The sequence below is a fragment of the Cydia pomonella genome, chromosome 2, assembly GCF_033807575.1.
Source record: "Cydia pomonella isolate Wapato2018A chromosome 2, ilCydPomo1, whole genome shotgun sequence".
Classification (NCBI taxonomy): Eukaryota; Metazoa; Arthropoda; class Insecta; order Lepidoptera; family Tortricidae; genus Cydia; species Cydia pomonella.
Genome location: NC_084704.1, coordinates 31882696 through 31901025, shown reverse-complemented (window position 1 = coordinate 31901025; position 18330 = coordinate 31882696). Strand labels below are relative to the sequence as shown.

At 37.6% G+C, this 18330-nt stretch overlaps 1 protein-coding gene across 1 annotated transcript in view; it reads right to left on the bottom strand.

Annotated features, from left to right (window-relative positions):
* Window positions 1–1223: 1223 nt before the first annotated feature.
* The window catches only part of LOC133515361 (cadherin-related tumor suppressor), a 178276-nt gene continuing 161169 nt past the window's right edge, over window positions 1224–18330 (bottom strand). Inside the window, exons 4-9 of the mRNA XM_061847890.1 lie at window positions 14316–14517; window positions 13413–13600; window positions 11893–12315; window positions 11283–11784; window positions 5797–11158; window positions 1224–4408 (exon numbers count right to left, since the gene is read on the bottom strand). Coding sequence (XP_061703874.1) covers window positions 1795–4408; window positions 5797–11158; window positions 11283–11784; window positions 11893–12315; window positions 13413–13600; window positions 14316–14517 — 9291 coding nt within the window. The 3' untranslated portion in view covers window positions 1224–1794. The remainder of the gene's footprint in view (window positions 4409–5796; window positions 11159–11282; window positions 11785–11892; window positions 12316–13412; window positions 13601–14315; window positions 14518–18330) is intronic.

Below are 18330 nucleotides of genomic sequence, written 5' to 3'. Positions count from 1 at the left end.
AACAGTATTTTTTATTATTTTTTATTCAGAAACAAACAGTCATTCAATAACATTAATCAGTAGATTAAGCAGCAGTAAATTGACCTGTAATTTTCTTAATTTACAAATTTTTATCCATATTATGTGTTTAAATTACTACTTTTATAATCAAAGTACTTTTAATATTTTGTGTTCTACATTGCCGATAAGCGTGTATCGGAAGTCGATAAACGAGTGCTTCATGTGACAGTTCAAAAATGCCACAATAATTCCGGTCTCAATAACTGCAACAATACAATTATTTCATTCTAACAATTTTCATCAAAAACTTGGTTTACATCAGTTGTGTCAGTTTGATTTTAAACTTGGCAAGCTACCTATAATGCTGATTTTATGATTCTAAGCTGCACAAATAATTCTTCGAGATTGAGAGTCATATTATATTATCGAAAAGACCCCCTGTATGGAAATTGCAAGTTTTTACCGCTAGCCTACCAACGCTTGTACTGAAATAACTACTAGGTATAAGTAATACATACTTATAGCTTTTATTTACACCTGCTCTGTTGTCTGTATCTATGTAATTAAATCTTGCCAGCAAAATTAGACTCACTCCCCGTTATTCGATTGAGCTGAACTACATACATGAGTTGTTATACATTGCTTACTTAAGTTGGGTGACAATGCAATTTTATGGTACTATCGAACTGATCTGATGTGGGAGACCGGAGGTGGCCATAGGAATTAACAGTGTAATAAATGTGTTTGAATTTGTTAAAATTGTCTCAATGACTTTGACTTTTGTTTGCATTTGACTGTTTAAAGACAAATACAGTCATGTCAGCGATTAAAGCTTGGACTTACCAAAAATGAAAGTATTGAACAAAAACTTATTAAAAGTTTTATATTCTAATACACTCCACAGTCTTGTCTGTACTGAAATATGTTAATGTTTTCAAATTAACGCAAAGAACAAGCTCGTACGAGTATTAGCTTATCTTCATGGCGTGTGTTTTGGCATTTACGGCAAATTCGGTTATAACGACGGTTTGGAAACACTTACCTATCAGCAGATGAGTGTATACCAAAGAGAATTTGAAATAGAGGTGTATTGGCAAAGAAAACATTGTAGCGATGTAAATTTACTGCTATCTTTCGGCACATCATTAAAACTTTTAGAGCGCCATTTGACTTTGATCGTATTTCATAGTAGTATTAGGGTACGTTGATAAAGAAAAATAATCTTTATTTGAGTTATTTTTTATTCTTCATATTAACATAAATCAGTCAGTCATCGTAAACAAAAAGGCATTTGGCACTTTGTTTGCTAACAGTATGGCTCGATACAATTTTAAATAGAAGTCGTATTGTCAAATTACTATTTAGAGAGACTCAAGTGAAATAAATAAAATTGCAGGTCAGCAAAAACATATTGTCTTTTATAAGAAAACATTTTTTTATAGGATAAAATACTAATTTTGCTTGCTTGCTTCAGATGTACAACCCAAAAGATACTGTTGTCTGCAATCTTATTTAAGAGTTTATTTTTGATGACAATCTCAAAATTATTAAAACGAGACAGAAACTTAACTTCTTTCTTATATACAAAGTGACTTCCTATTCTATATGTACATTCACAATATCCATTCAATACATTACAAAATCGCATGAAGTTTATTACACAAAACGATCAACAAGATATGGCAAGAGAATTGAATCTAGAGAGACCTTGATACAAGATCGCAACAATATTTGTACAAAACTTAAAATTACTCCAGTCTATTTACAACATTTCCTTAAATAATATTTTATACATTACACGTATTCTTCTGATGGCTTAGGGGTGCCATTTGGAAGTCTTAAAGAGGAAGATATTCTACCGTTAACGGAGTCGGGCAATTCAGCGATATCTTTAAACACACCAATCATACTTTCAAAATTCGGACCCCAGTTGAGCAGATAGTCCCAACCTAAGGTAGCTGGGGCAGGCGACCCGTTAGCCTGCCGGTACAGCGCGGACCCGACGTGTGGCGCGAGGTCATCATCCGAAGCGACCAAAGTACTGAGAGATCCCCGAAAGGATGAATCAAAACTTTCATACGGAGGTGGTAAAATAGGCTTCTTCGAATTATTGCCGCTACTCACGTTGGGCCTTCTCACGTGTTGGGCCTCTGGCTTGTCAGCATTTATACTATTATTATCATACTCTACTTCTGAACATGTAAAGCTATCATTACCACTTTCATCGTCGGAGCCAGTTGAACTTCTATTGTCGACAGGTGGCGAGTGATGCCTATGTGACATATGATGACCGACCCCTCCACCTCGAGGCGCTTCGCTTGAGCTTGATACTGCATCTAAGGTTGACACTAAACTTGAAGTTCGCTGTCGTGCATTCATTCTTTCTATTTCTTCTGCGGTTAAACCGACCGCTCCCGATCCTACAGAAACTACTTGAGAAACTTGGGGTGGGGCACTAGGTGTTTTTCTCCCAGCGGATGAACTCTGGCCACTTAATTGAGACATTACCGGACTGTTCAAGCTCCGTTCGCTGTTGCTATGAAGAGCATCTTTACCAACGCCTCCTGAGCTTGACGTAGTCGCGAGTAATGCGCTTTGTAGAGGCTTCCCTGAGATATCGTGAAGCGTTAGTATCCTTGGTTGTTGGCTTAGTTCACTACTAGGAGACAATCGGGCTAATGGTGTGGTTTGGTGTTGTCTTGGTTGTGACGGAGGCTGAGACGGTTGTGGTAGAACTCTCGGTGGATAACCGGCATGGTGTGGTGAATGCCTGTGTTGAGGTGTTTGGTGCTTGTGGTGGTACCCAGCTATAGGAGGAGGTGTTGCTTTATATTTACGAATACCTGCAGCTTCTCGAAATCCCTTGTAATGGTAAACAATATCTATGTCCGATGGCGCAATAGAACTGGCGTTTTCGAGATCATAATGCTCAGGTATCTCCGAGTTTAAATCCATTCCACTTGGGTGGTCATGTGTGTGATGGGAATTATTGGTAGATGGCGGTGGTGGCGGATGATGATCTTCTCTTAGCGCAGGACTTTTGCCTACTACTTCACGTTCTATGATATCAGGTCTTTGTGGCCGTGGCGGATCTATGTTCATTATTTCACGATCTTTGTACTTCTTAGATAGTAATTCCGGGCCAACAATATGACCAACGTTCCGCATGATGTCAGCATTATCAGACATATAACTATTCAGACTTGTTTCGTTGCTGTGTAAATTTCGGCTCATTATACTGTCATTGGTACCAGCTATCAAGTTCGGTGCATTCAACATAGCAGGACCACCGTTTTGTTTGGTATGCATTATACTTTTACCAGTTGGCATGTTACCCTTTTCTTTCTTTTGCTTTCGAAGACGGAATACGACAAACGATACTAAGATGGCAACAATCAAAATAATAAAGAAGACGATCACAAGGGTAATGCCGATACTGAGAGGATCCGGATTTTGCGCTAGGCCGACTCCGAAGCTACTATGGCATCCAGCCAATATTTTTCCTTTACGAATTATTTCTTTAAATATACTACCGTTTCCAGTAAAGGGTTGTATTTCGTTATTGATTGAAAAGTTTGCTAAACAGCCTTCAAAATTGTTGTTGCTGGTAACGGGCAAAAATTCTGTTTTTACGCCCCCAAATGAAATTACTGTTAAATAAGGGTCCAAGAAATCATGCACACCGGCAGCGTCCAGTTCTTCGCCTACATTTGCACCATCTACTATAAGGCGAATGCTTCTTCCAAGAGAGAACAAAGTGACATTGTGCCAGGTACCGTCAGCAACATCCACCTGTTCCACTTGTGTCATATTGACGATAGTATTTTGTTTTGATGTGTAAATTATTTTTCCCCCCATTAATTCAATCAAAGTGTAATACTTGTCAGTTGCAGAATAAAATAATATGCCTTCTTTACGATACGTTCTAAAAAAGAACGTCAGCGACTTGGCAGGATTTATGTATTTTTCAGAAAGTCTACCAGATTTTTTGTTCCAAGTGTCTTCTACGTAGAATGTCTCTAACAGCTGCATTCTTCGATGTTTTTCCGAGATTGTATAATAGAAAAATCCATTTCCACCAACAGATATAGGCTGAAACGACGAACCGCAGTCTGGGGATAAGACATTGCCTTCGCATTTGCAGTAATTTGCCTTCCACCGGTCTAGGCATTCACCGTTGCCACAAACGTCCTTTTTATAACAAGCTCCCTTTTCTTCTCTACCACAATTCGGCTCAACTCCACGGGATTTTATGGGATTTGTTAAATTTAATAAGCGTCCATTTATTGATATACTGTGGATACAACCGATAAAGTCATCAGTGTGAATTTGCCCCGGGCGTTCTAGTACTGGATCGGCTTTGTGAAGACCACCGATGAGAAGGCGTTCATTGTTGAAGTTTAATGTCCTGAAAACAAGCACACAAAACGTTAAAAAAACGTAAAATATTCAAAAATAACTCTAATTAATAACACTTCCACGAGTCTTACAGATCATCACCGTATGTGACGTCCCACGGGTAAAGGTACCTTTGGCAGTCGGCTTTTAGGCTGTTATTAACGACGCTTCAATACTAATGTGGTGCTACGTGACGTAAGCGCCAACCGCCATAAGCATACATCGTACTCCAGGAGGCATTTTGCGGGCACGTCAGCTAGTAACGTTTGCAAACAAATCAATAAATCTTCGAGTTGTCAGAGCAAGGTATTTTTACTAAGTATTTGTAATCTGGTATTTAATCATAATGATGCGTGATTTAACTTTATCGAATGATAATACCTATGACAGTCCCTACATGTATTTTTTTGGTTGGGTTAAATAAAAAAAATAGTAGATATATATTTACCGCTTTTTTATTTCCCAAAAAAATTCTGCGAAGTAAATGAATGTGCTAAACTTCTAAAAATGTCTACAACATAAATTTACGTAACAGCTAAGTACTCTATATAAAAATTAACCCCTCAACGCATATCATAAAAAATATTTTGTTTAAATTTTATCTTTAATATCTGTCAATGGAGTTAAATATTATAACTGCCATATATGGTTGCATATGCGGTGAAGGGTTAACTGTCATAGGGACCATCATTCGACGCATGAGATCGTTCAATGAGAGCGTCGGTAATAAATTAAAATCATGCTTCATTATGATTAAATACCCGGTTTTAAATATTAAGTACAAATACCTTATTCTGACAACCCGAAAGGGTAACATTCATTCATTTGCAAACGTTACTAGCTGACGTGACCGCAAAATTCCTCCTCGAGTGTGGTGTATGGCCATAAGGTACCTTTCTCGTGAAAGGTCACATATTTTTGTAAATATAACCAAAGAGAATTTGAAATAGTGGTGGATTGTCAAAGTAAACTTTGTAGCCACAGTAAATTTACTGCCATCTTTCGACACTTGATTAAAACTTTTTGAACGCTATTTGACTTTGAATCTTTATGATTTCACTGATATGTGTTAAATTTGTTAAATAAAGATATGGCGCCATCGCTCGAAAAGATGGCCTATGCTCTAGTAGATGGCGCAACTCTTTTTATATTTAACACATACCAGTAAAATAATAAGGATCAAAGTCAAATGCCGTTCTAAAAGTTTTAATCATGTGTCAAAAGATTGCAGTAAATTTACTGTGTCTACAAAGTTTACCTTAACATTCTCTTTGAAATCTACAATACGTATAACACGTACGTCAAAATTTCAAATTAGTTTGTAAGATGGGAATGGATATTACTATTTAATTCTACAAAAGGTAGCTATGGATACGCGTTAACTGATCAAATACGTACCCTGCTTGGCCAGTTTCGTCATTGTAGCAGGAGTGGTCGCCGGGTTCACATTCCATGCAAACGTCACCATGGTCCGTGCAAGAAGTGACGCTCAACGAGATGACACGGCCGTTCCTGGTTGCGGTCAACTTGTACCATCCGCCATCTGCGAAATTCTTCCTAGTATCCGAGATAGCAACTGAAGCAATAGATGTCCTCGCACCTCCAAATGAAAATACAGGAGTTCCCCCTAGAAGCTCAATTGCAATAAAATCTGATCTTCCTCCTGTTTGTGCGCCGTAATTGTACAGTAGCAGCGCATCAGACTTAGTAGTTGCAAATATGATTGTAATATCGTTGGTAGAAGCATCCAAGGCCGGAAATTGCATATAAGATAATTCGTTAAATCCGAAAGTAGAGCTTTCACAATGAGCACCGTAACGACCATTCGTGCAGCTGCACTTGTATCCAGGCTTGAGGCTTATACATATTCCGCCATTGAGGCATGGGTTGGGTCTGCAGGAGTCTACTAAGGCTTCACACTCATTCCCACGATAACCAGGACGGCACAAACAGAAGAATGTTTTTCTATCGGCACTTTCTTTGCAAGATCCACCATTTTTACATGGATTTGTATTACATAAGTCGTCTCTTTCCAATTCACACGTTTTGCCTTCTCGGCGAGGCGGACATGTACAAACAAAGTCATGACCCTGTTTTCGGCATTGACCTCCAAAGCGACATGGGTTTGGAGAACACGGATCTTGTCGTTTTTCACATTTGTCGCCCATAAATCCTTCCGTGCAATGACAAGTGAACTCATGCCGCACTAAAGGCGATGAAAGAATCAAAGCGGCACTTTCTGTTATTTTAGTTTGATCTAAAACTTTTATTGAATCGGAGCAAATACCATTATTCTGGCATTCGTGGAAAGAACACGGCATGTAAGATACTATTATTTGACTCTTTAATAACTTTGATATGTCGCGCTCTTTGGCTTTTAAGTGTTCATCTGTAAGCTCTCTTTTCCAGACTGAATGATTTCCTTTAGTAGCTATTGTAAGATACAAGTTTCCATCAACCTCATTAATACTGTATAAATAAACACTTTCTGTGTTTTTGAGGCCCGTTTTTAGGGTTTCAAGCAAACTCCTGTAATAGTGTGTCAGAAAATGAGATGCCGTCATATTAGCGATCCTAAGGGTTACCGACTGCTCTACTGTATTATTATCAAAAGAGAAGTATTCCACGCTAACGGATGAGACCACGTCTCTGTGAATGCCATCATTACCGGACACAGAAAATGAATATCCTTGGCCTGGTCTTACTGCATTTGTGTGTAAATCACATCCCTTTTTGACATACAATAATGAAAGCGTAAGGTCGGATGTCGATTCTTTGATAATTTTGCATTTGTAGTCACCAACAATGTCTAAGTCATTTGGTTTAACGTCAGCTATTTTTCCAGACGGCACTTTATTGTTAAATGCATAGACAAGTACATGCACTGATCTTGATGTTGGTGGGTTGTCATTACGATCTAGTACTTTTATAGGTATTGTATAATTTGATGACATAACAGGTGTTCCGCTATCTTCAATCTGTATGATTATTTCTAAATAAGGTGTCAGTTCTCTGTCTATTTTCTTTGTAGTCAACAGAACTCCAGTGTGTTTGTGTACTTTGACGTAATTTTGATGTTTTCCTCCTATGATAGAATAAGAAAATGGAGCACCATTTGGTGGAAGATCAGGATCCTTTGCAGTGAGTGTTGTTATGCTGGTATTTGGTGGTTCGTTTTCAAAAACAGCGCCATTAAAGTTAGCGACATCAAATATAGGCCCATTATCATTAATATCCGTTAAGGTTACTGTGACTGTAGCCGTACCAGTTTGAGGTGGAACACCGGTATCAATGGCGCCAACTATCAAAGAATATGTGGGCAGTGCCTCTCTATCTAACTGACGGGCAACTTCTATTTCACCAGATAATGGGTCTATTTTAAAATCTTGATTGACATTTCCTCCAATTATTGAAAAGCTGAATTGATTATTCTGCGGACGAACATCTTTGTCAAGGGCTTGGACTTGTATGACTTGGTGACCTATGTTTGCACCTTCAGAAATGACCGCCTCGTAATTATGGCGCAAGAATTCGGGTGGATCGTTACCATCTTGTATAGATATTATTACTTGTGCTTCGTCAGTATCGTTTCCATGTATCCCTCCTGAATTTTTTGCTAACACTGTCAACACTACTCTATTTTGGGTTTCTCTGTCTAAGTATCGAGCAACTCTTATAACACCGGTTTGAGAGTTAATACTGAAACCTTTATCGTTACTAGAACCTACGAAGAGGTAGTAAATTATTCCATCATCACCACTATCTTGATCAGTCGCTTGAATAACGCCCACATTTGTGCCAACCTCGGCTGACTCTGATACATCAAAATGAAATACTGGTTGAATAAACTTAGGGTAAAATTCGTTTACACCAGTTATTTCTACTAATACTTCAGTTATGCTCTTCATTGCGGTATCTGGATTTGCAGCCATTATTTCTATTTTATACATAGACTTTTCTTCATAATCAAATATTTCCTTAGAAAATATTTCGCCAGTATTTGCATCAATACGGAATAGGGACATCATTTCATTATTTGTGATGGAATATTTAATAATTGCATTTTTTGGCGAATCGATGTCTATTGCCTTTACTGTGAAAATGAAACTATTGACTGGCGTATTCTCGGGTAAAAAGGCAGTGTAGTGAGTTTGATTGAAAATCGGAGCATTATCATTGATGTCGGTTAAAATGATTGTCAATGTAGCTGTTGTCTCTTTTGGCTTAAAGCCCAGATCACTGGCAGTTATATTAAGACGATACTCTTGAATTGTGTCATAATCAAGTGGCCGTAGAATGCTTATCGTGCCTGATACGGGATCAACTGCAAAATCTTTTCCGACATTTCCAGATGAAATAGCATATCGGACTATACCGTTTGGACCTTCGTCATCGTCGCTAGCTTTAACTGTTAGTATAGATGATCCGGTTGGTTCATTCTCTGGTACGATAACTTGATAGCTTAGTGCTGTAAATTTGGGGGCAAATATATTTTCACCTGTCACAACAAAAGATAAAAACGTTTCGTCTGATTGCGGTGGAACTCCACGGTCGACGGCTTTTATTTTCAGCTCGTAATATTGACCAAGATCATAAAACTGTTTCTTGACAATTAACCAGCCGTCTCTTTTGTCAACGGTGAAATATGTTGATCCATTGCCTCCGGAGGCGTAATATTCAACTTCTGCGTTAATTCCAAAGTCCAAATTATCTTCGGCGGTCAGTTTGACGATTTTTTCACCTAAAGTAGCGTCCTTTGGAACAGGTACCAATCTTTCGTGTTCAAGGAACTTGGGCGAATTATTATTTGCATCCACAACATTGATCGTAACCAAGCATTCTGATGACATCGGGGGTTTACCATTATCTGTGGCTATGACAATTACGGAATACGTATTTTCAGGTGAGGAATTTATCGATGTTCGTTTATATCTCAGGACATATTTGCTTAATATTTCACCTGTTGCAGGATCGATCGTAAATATATCCGAAGGTTGCTGTAACGCATAAGATATTATAGAATTTGGTCCTTGTTTATCTCTGTCATTTGCAATGACTTGTCCTACAAAACTATTCTTCTTTTGTAATTCTGGGAAGTTGAAACTGTAGTAAGAGTACTCGAATTCTGGAGCATTATCGTTTTGGTCTTGTATGGTTATTGTTAAAGGTGTTTCTGACCTCCACGCTCCGTCAATAGCGGCAACTTTCAATATGTATTCGTCTTGTAGTTCTCTGTCCAAAGATCCAACGACAGTCACATTACCGCTGATGGGATCGATAACAAATTTTCCACCTGGGTTTTCTACAAAACTGTATGTGGCGTTAGCATTTGGCCCCGAATCTAAATCAGAACTAGTTACTTTGATTACAAACGATCCAATTTCTGCATTTTCTGTGACGTTGACGCTAAACAGCCGTGTAAATCGTGGTGGATTGTCATTTTTATCTAAAACAGTTACAATAACTGTTGCACTTCCTACCAACTGAGGAGTTCCGTGATCATACGCTTCTACCAATAATTCATAAAATGGAGTTGTTTCTCTATCTAATGCCATATTAGTATATATTTCTCCACTTTCAGAGTCGATTTCAAATGTTTCTTCATAATCATTAACTAATCTGTAACTAATTCTTCCATTTTCATTAGAATCGTCATCGTGAGCTTCTATTTTAATGACAAGTTGTGATGGGGACTCTTCTTCTAAAACAGTGGCATTGTAGAGTGCCTGTTCAATGACGGGAGCATTATCGTTTGCATCAGTTACTTTGATTTCGATTTCTATAAACGATTTTAGCGGTGGATTATCTGAATCTCTTACTTCAAACCAAACTTCATATAAAGGCATGGTTTCATAATCCAGACCTTTTCCGGTGACAAAAACTTCCCCACTCATTGGCTCTACTCTCAAAGCATCACCTACGTTGCCGCCAGCAATGGCGTATTGTAATAGGCCTGTTGGACCTGTCTTTGGTGATGATGCTGATAGTCTTGTAACTAAAACACCCTCAGGTGTATCTTCTGAAAATGTGAAGGTTAATTTATTTGTTACCGCAAATTTTGGGAAATTTCTTACTGACTTGGGTATAAGCTTTAATTCAGCTGTGCTTTGTCTCGGTGCGGTACCTGAATCAGTAGCAACTATTATTAAATTGAAAGTTGAACCACTTTTGCCTCGATATTTCATAAGATTTTCCTCGGCTTTTATTACGCCGGTTTCTTTATTTATAGTAAATAAATTTTGATGTTCCCCTTTCAAATCATACTTTATTTTCTTGTTTAAGCCTATATCGCTATCTGTAGCTTTTACACCAAAAATAAAATCTCCCGTGACAGTGCGATCTGAAATGTAAGTTTCATATTCAGGTTGAGAAAATGTTGGCGTGTTGTCATTTTCATCATCAACAACAATTGTAAGATTGGCAGTAGCTGTGCGTGGATCAGTCGTGGATGAATCTTGTGCCATTATTATTAGATAATAGGCATTCCATTCTTCTCTGTCTAATGATGCATTAGTTGAAATAACGCCTGTTCCAGTATCAATTTGAAATCTTTCAGATTTGTCACCCAGAAGACTGTAACGAATTTTGGCATTATTTCCAATATCCTTATCTGTTGCTTTTGGCCTAAGTATTATAGTTCCTGCTGGTAAATTCTCCTTTACTCTTGTTTTGTAACTTTGTCTTTCAAATATGGGGCTGTTGTCGTTGACATCTTGTATGATTATTTTCACTGTTCCAGACCCGGTTAACGGAGGTGATCCTGAAAAATACAATATAAATCATTATGATTTGATACAAAAAAACAGCAAAAAAATAATAAGAAAAAACATTGAATGAACGCGAAAAATTATATTAAATTGACTATTTCCTCCAAGTAACCTTACCTGTATCCATAGCTACGAGTGACAGTGTGTATTCATCTTGGACTTCTCGATCGAGAGTTCTTAACAGTGATATCTGTCCAGTCGATGCATTTATTTTGAATAGGTCAGCATCGCCTTCTTTTATAAAATAGCGTACTTGATTATTGAACGGCGGAGAGTCAGCGTCATAAGCATGAATGGTTATAACATAGCCGCCATTAGGAGGTATTACATTTTCCATTACGTACGCTAAGTACGGTGAATCTAAGAACGTAGGCGGGTTATCGTTAATGTCTTGAATTGAGATAGACAGCTGAGCCGTGTCAAATTTTACGTCGTCTTCCGCACAATCTTCGGCCCTAATGGTTAGAATGTAACGAGCTTTCCTTTCAAAATTAAGGTTTTTAGCTACCCTAACAATTCCTGTATCTTCACTTATACTAAAATCACGGTTTTCATCTCCAGAAGCTATAGAGTATCTAACTCTTCCATTTGCATCCTCATCTATATCAGTAGCCGAAACCTGTAATCAATAATTGAACATCTTAGTATAAGCTATATCATATTGTTTTTTAAAGAAGGTACCGCTTAATTTTTTTAGCAAAAAAATATTTCTTTATCAAATACATACCTGCAAGACACTTGCTCCGATACTAGCATTTTCTGGTACAGATGCACTGTACTGTTTTGGATCAAATACGGGACTGTTATCATTTTCATCCAAAATTTTTACTTCGATCAGCGTTTTCGATACTTTCGGAGGATCACCCCTATCTTTAGCTGTTACGGAAAGCATATAATTCGATTTTAGTTCTCTATCAAGTTTGCCCGTGGCTCTCAGTATTCCATCGACATTTCCCAATGAAAAGTAGCCATTAACTTCTTGGTCTGATGCCATAAAATACTCAACGTATCCGTTTCTTCCCTCGTCTTTGTCTACAGCCTTAACAGTCATCACGACAGTGTTGAGCGGAATATTCTCGGAAACGGTTATTACATTTGATGAAACAAATTCTGGGGCCATATCATTGACGTCTTTTAATTGTATGGTGACCTGAAAAATAAAAATAAAACATACGTTAATATTTTTTTATTGGCAATACTACAAAATGTTCATTTAACGACGCGTATTTAATTACTATAGAAATAAATGAACGCATTAGCAAATAAAATTGGGGACCAGGTAAATATCTTTTTTTTTTAACAGAAGATTTATAAAAATAAACGTTGATATAGTAACTGTAAGTAGTGCCTAGGCACAGCTGCTTATCCTATCTCATCAGTGGCATATTGTGCTGTTTAACAATAGCACTCTTTAACAATGCGGGCTAATGAACGTAAGTCTTAGAAACATTTTTACTTTTACTTCAACATTGAACCTAACTACGCACATATCATCGGGGCCCGTACATTTCATGCCGTTGGCTGCATATCATATAGTGTACATGGAAATTATTCAAAGAAAAAATACTTTGACATTTTAACATAATTTTCTTAAGAAAACCTCTTGTTCCCATAAACTACAGGGGCTTGTTAAGTTAGGGATAGTATTCGGAGAGGTGATAGCTTGTTAGAAGAGTGCCACTAAAAATAACACGTGTCCGCTAAAGCAAATATTGCCGCGCCTACATTTGAACAGGCCGAATGATCAAGAGTAAACTGAAGTTTTTTCACAGGTGAACTGTGTACACGGTGATTGTGAGATCTCGAGTAGTTTTAATGATGTGGGAAGATTTTTAAAACATTTGCAAACTCAAACAATCTATTTCATTATGCTCGTGACATTGCTATTAATCTCAATAATTATGTATCTATACGGGACATCTATTGGTTGGTGTTTTTGAAGCTAAATAAAGATCGAAATAGCGATAAATAATAAGAAACCGACGCGAGGAGAATTCAGAAGATCTAATATTAATAATATATTATACTAATCACTAACGATCCACACAAAGATTTGAAATCTCATAGGTCCGTAGCTCCCGAACGGGGAAATAGATACACATGAACAATTTTTGGAGAGTGGTTTAATCGATAATGTTTCTGATAGTTACTGAATTAACTGGTTATTGGTAGACTTGGTTGCTTTGCAATAAGATTTACAAATGATTAGTTAAGTTTGTTGATGATAGAATGAAATATTGTGGTTACCTGGACGGTAGACGACAGCTGCGGCTCAGGCGGGCGCGCCGAGTCCTTCGCAGTCACAACGAGGTAGTAGACGGGCAACGTCTCCCGATCCAGCAGCCGTGCGGTGTACATCGTTCCGTTCGGAGCAATGAAGAAGTCCTGTGCGTCGTCTCCTGATGTGATGTTGTAGGTCAACTTGCCGTTTAGCCCTGGAAATTATACAAAACGCTATTTACGTCGCGCTTCTGAGACAAACAAGAGGACGCATAAAGAATGATTTCAGTCCATAAAATACTGATCGAATGTGGATGTAGGTAATAGTTACGTTTTCTTCAGTATACTAATTTTGTGTAATTAATGTTTTAAGCCTAGAAGGAAGTATATCTATTTCAGCAACCCTATCTGAATATTTTATATTAAGTATATAAATTATTTGTCTATGCATATCCTAATTTTACTTACTTTAAATTTTCCAGTTTAGATACGCATGAAAGTATAAAGTTACTACTATTTAGATCAAAAAAATTTAATAGTGAGTGTGCCTAATAAGTGTAGGGGCAGCACAGGAGACGTCTAATCTTTGGCGCGAGGTGTAAATGTGAAGTTTATGCTTCCAATGTAGCTCACAAGATGGCAGATATTATGCATAAGAAAACGTGCGAGAACGGTAGATGGCAGCACTTGCTTTGACGTGAGGTATCGATGTAACTCTAACGCGCACGGCGTCTATATCTTTAGTAAATTATCTGACAAATGATACATTATAGCAGACTATTGGACAATTTTGAAAAATTTGCATCAAAGCAAATCCATTTTTTAAGACTTTTCTGGAATGTATAATAAAATAGAAATAACGTTCAATCAAACCACCACACTTTTGCAAAATAAACATATACCTTACATACATACAATTCCTCAACATACCCGAATCTAAATCCGTAGCACTGATAGTAACAACCGAAGTGCCGACAGGAACGTCCTCAGGGATCTCATTGGAGAAGCTCATGGGGTCGAAGACCGGCGCGTTGTCATTGAGATCAACCACGTTGATGTACACAGTCACGGTGCCCGAGAGCGAGGGCCGGCCGTTGTCCACGGCCTGGGTTACTAGGATGTAGTGCTGCGTCTGGAAAACGGAAGTTTAAATCAAGATGGTGAAGGTTGGTTTTAGATTTAACTGTGTGGGATAAGCAGTGGAAAAATCCTGTGCAATTTCTAATATCATATTATCTTAATGAAGGTCTGTTATGTAATAATAAATAAGGTAGCTGGCTGGTTGACTGTTAAGTCGAATCAAGTTGCTCAGTCAAAACGATTAGTCAATCATGTTTGCTGCTGCTTGCTGTATGTACTATTAATTTATTTTTTGCGACAGTAAATTACTTTTTATTTATTTTATTTATATGGAAAATGGCCATACTACTTTTAAAGAGAATAAAACAACGCTACCGGCGCGTTTAAAATAACTCAAATGTTTTAAATTCCGAAAAACGAGGCACAAGCTATAGAAGCGGTGATGTCAAAAACTAATAAAATGCCAAAAATTCTCAGCATATGACCTTTAATATTTTGGAAGGTTCTTTAAATTTAGTTAAGATCTTTGATGTTATGTGGTTTACAAATCAAATGCTGCATTTAAGTAGTTTAAGACATAAAGTTTTTAAGTATGTATTTCGACATAAGTACCTACAAATCAAATCAAACACCAGAGTTGGTATAATTTGCCGAAACGTTCAATAAAAATGTAATGGCCAGTACATACAATACGGTATAGCACTGCGGAATTATATGATGTGACATAACGTGACACCGTATTGTAGTAATTTACGATGTACATTGTAAATATTCATGACACGAAATCGTAATTTCCAGTTTTATTTTGGCCCTAACCGGGATATCACCAAATAAGTCGACAATCACAAGTATTTAAAAGCGTAATTTGTATCAAAAACCACACATCAACACTTAAAGCACTGCTGTAACATTTCACGGACGTCGCCGGCATTCAGATTTCCACTGTTTACTTTTTCAACATCTCATTTTACTTGTATATACCGTTGTAAAAGCAACCTTGCGCTATGAACAATAATGTACATTTCGAAATAACGTAAAAAGTGAGATATGAGGTCGAGAAAGTAATGCCGATTTTTCATTATAGTAGGACACCGAAACCTCCCAGCTATGACAAGCTCCTTCATTCTCGGATCGTGAACCGAGTTGGCCGTTTAAAAAACGGTCCGTGCTCGCGGAATCCGGCTCTCGGATGTTTTGCAGACGGCTGCTTTGTCTGACATTGTTTGAGCCTTAATTTCGACGGAGAATCGAGCGGGCAAATGCCGAATATGATGCGCGACGGGAAAAAACTGTACCTGGATGAAATTAGCAGCTCTCTAGCGGGGTACGCGGAATTGGCGGGCGGTCGACAGAACGAGTGTACCCCGAATTGTTTTTATTAATTAGCGAGCTTGGCCGACTTGATGAGTCCCCGGCGACGGCTCGGCCGCACCGCGACTTGCGCCCTTGCGGCCCGCGCGCTCCTGCGCCGAGAAAGGCCAACTGACGAAACGTGGAGATAAATTTAACAAACAATGGAACGAGTTTTTTAGTGTTTCAATAGTAACTATTAAAATATTCTAGAAGTATCCTTTTTGTTGAAAGTCGGGTTTGTAAGTCAGTCAGACGGCGGATAACTTATTTTGCGATACGTTTCAAGGCATCTGCGTTTCAATAGGTGATTATATCTAATTAAAAACAGACGTCTCTTTACGATATCTGGATAATGGGAAGGGATTCTTTAATGGCAAATTATTGTATGTCGTATAGATATAAGCTTTTATTGGTACTGCGTGTTAAGATATAGCGTTTATATCTGAAAATGAGACAAGAGCGATCATAATACGCCTGCTGGGGCTGGACGAATATGAAAATATGATATTAAATTAGCGCAGTACAGTGTAGCTTGTATATGAAACAATAAATGCAGTTAAAACAATGACTTTAAGTGATCTGAATGTAATCATCATAAAATATGCAGTCTTAAAAATATCAATATAAAATGCGACGTCGATGTCGTTTGGATATACAACAGGTCCAGGAGCGGCAACCTGTCCAGTTAGTGTTATTTAATTTTAAGCGCTACAGTTATGAAAGTAAACTTCAAAATCGTGTGCAATTTTATGAATCTATTTTATACATGGTGAATTAAAACACGCTCGGGGGCATGGACGTCCTTCGTTTCCGAATTGCTTACGCGCAGGGGTTTACGCATCGTGCAACATATTTTTTATAAAGTTTTATTACTTTTATACCCAAAAGGCATACAGGCAAATAGCTCGGGTAGTGCTTTACGATGTAATTGTGCGGTTACAAGTAGGAAAAAGAAATTAATGTTTTTTCTTTAACTTGACTTATAATATTTTTGTATGCAGGTATGCATCCTTCAGCGGGCAAGGGGACGACTGCTGAGGCGGTTTCGTGTTGGTCCTCCACTCGTTTTCGATCTGTCATTCGCTTTATCAGTCCGATTGTTTTTATTTTTACTTATATGTACATAATTATAACTAAATAAGAAGCCGGTAAGTCTAAGATCTCGTACACTGAAAGAAATGTTTGCATAACTGTAACAAAATTTTGGTTACTGTTTACACAAAAATTGGGACTTGCGAACTATGTGTTATATGTTACAAAACCGTGTTTGGCTATCAGTGTTCAGGTACTGGGTATACACTACAAAATAAGTTTGTAAATTTATGCAAAGTTTATTTTCTTATAACCGTAGTTTAGTTATTTAGTAAAGTTACAAAACCAGTTTGGCTATCTATTTTTTTCAGTGTATTGAATGTACCAATATATAGGGACCACTATAACCGTGCAATTTTATATGGAAGAGACCAGACCAGAAGAGAGTTTTGGAAGTTTAGCACATTCATTTATTCAGAAATGTAACATTCAGGTTATAAAAAACTATTAATAATATAATATAAATATTTATTTGTTAAATTAAGCTCAACCAAAAGATACTTGAAGCAACTGTCATAGGGACTATCATTAGACGCGAGAAGTATAACGAAAATTAAGTAACTTAGGCAGTAAAATTAATTCCTAATAAGCATGAAAATGAATACCACCAATACCACTCAGACAGAACTCCCTGACGTATAACAGAAAATAATGACAACGACAATCCTGTGTTAAAAGGTCTCGGAAAATGAAATTAACATTATGCGCTTTCATACACTTATTACTTATCGAAATCGCCTTGTTGAAAATTCTAGAGTCAGACCAAGACAAGTTTGCAACGATTTTGATAGCACAAGCAATGCATGTGGTTTTTATACGGCATAATGTCATAGACGTTTGATGTTTAAAACAACATTTGCAATGCATGTGCTATCAATATCATTGCAGACTTGTCTTGGTCTGACTCTAGTAACAGGGGGCTTAGCTAAGATCACAACAATTGTTTGCAGAAAGCGAAACGAAACGCTAACATAAATAATGTGATAGTGTTTCGTTTTCTGCAAACGATTCTCATCTTGGCTTTTGTCCCATTTTGTCGCTTGCCATAAGGACACATTGTCAGGTGTTCGTATAAAGCTACAAGAAAATCTCGTCCTTAAGGCATGCGAAAAAGTGGGACGTTTTGCCGGCCGTGGTCACATATTTACGAAGCTAAGACCTACCGTTTAACCGATACCGTTTGTGTCATGTCATACATTCCATTTATACATTTCTTAATGGACAAGTGCATAAGAAATAAGAACTGATCAAAAGCAAATGCGACAGGCTTTTGTCCGACATATCTGTGCTACTTATACATCACGTCCAATAGAAGTTGTCCGGTCAACGCCCTCTTGTAGATCTATGCTCAGATAATTCTTTGGACCGCAATAAGCCTCGAGCGGAGACTAAATCAGACATGTGTACTTTAAAAATAAAC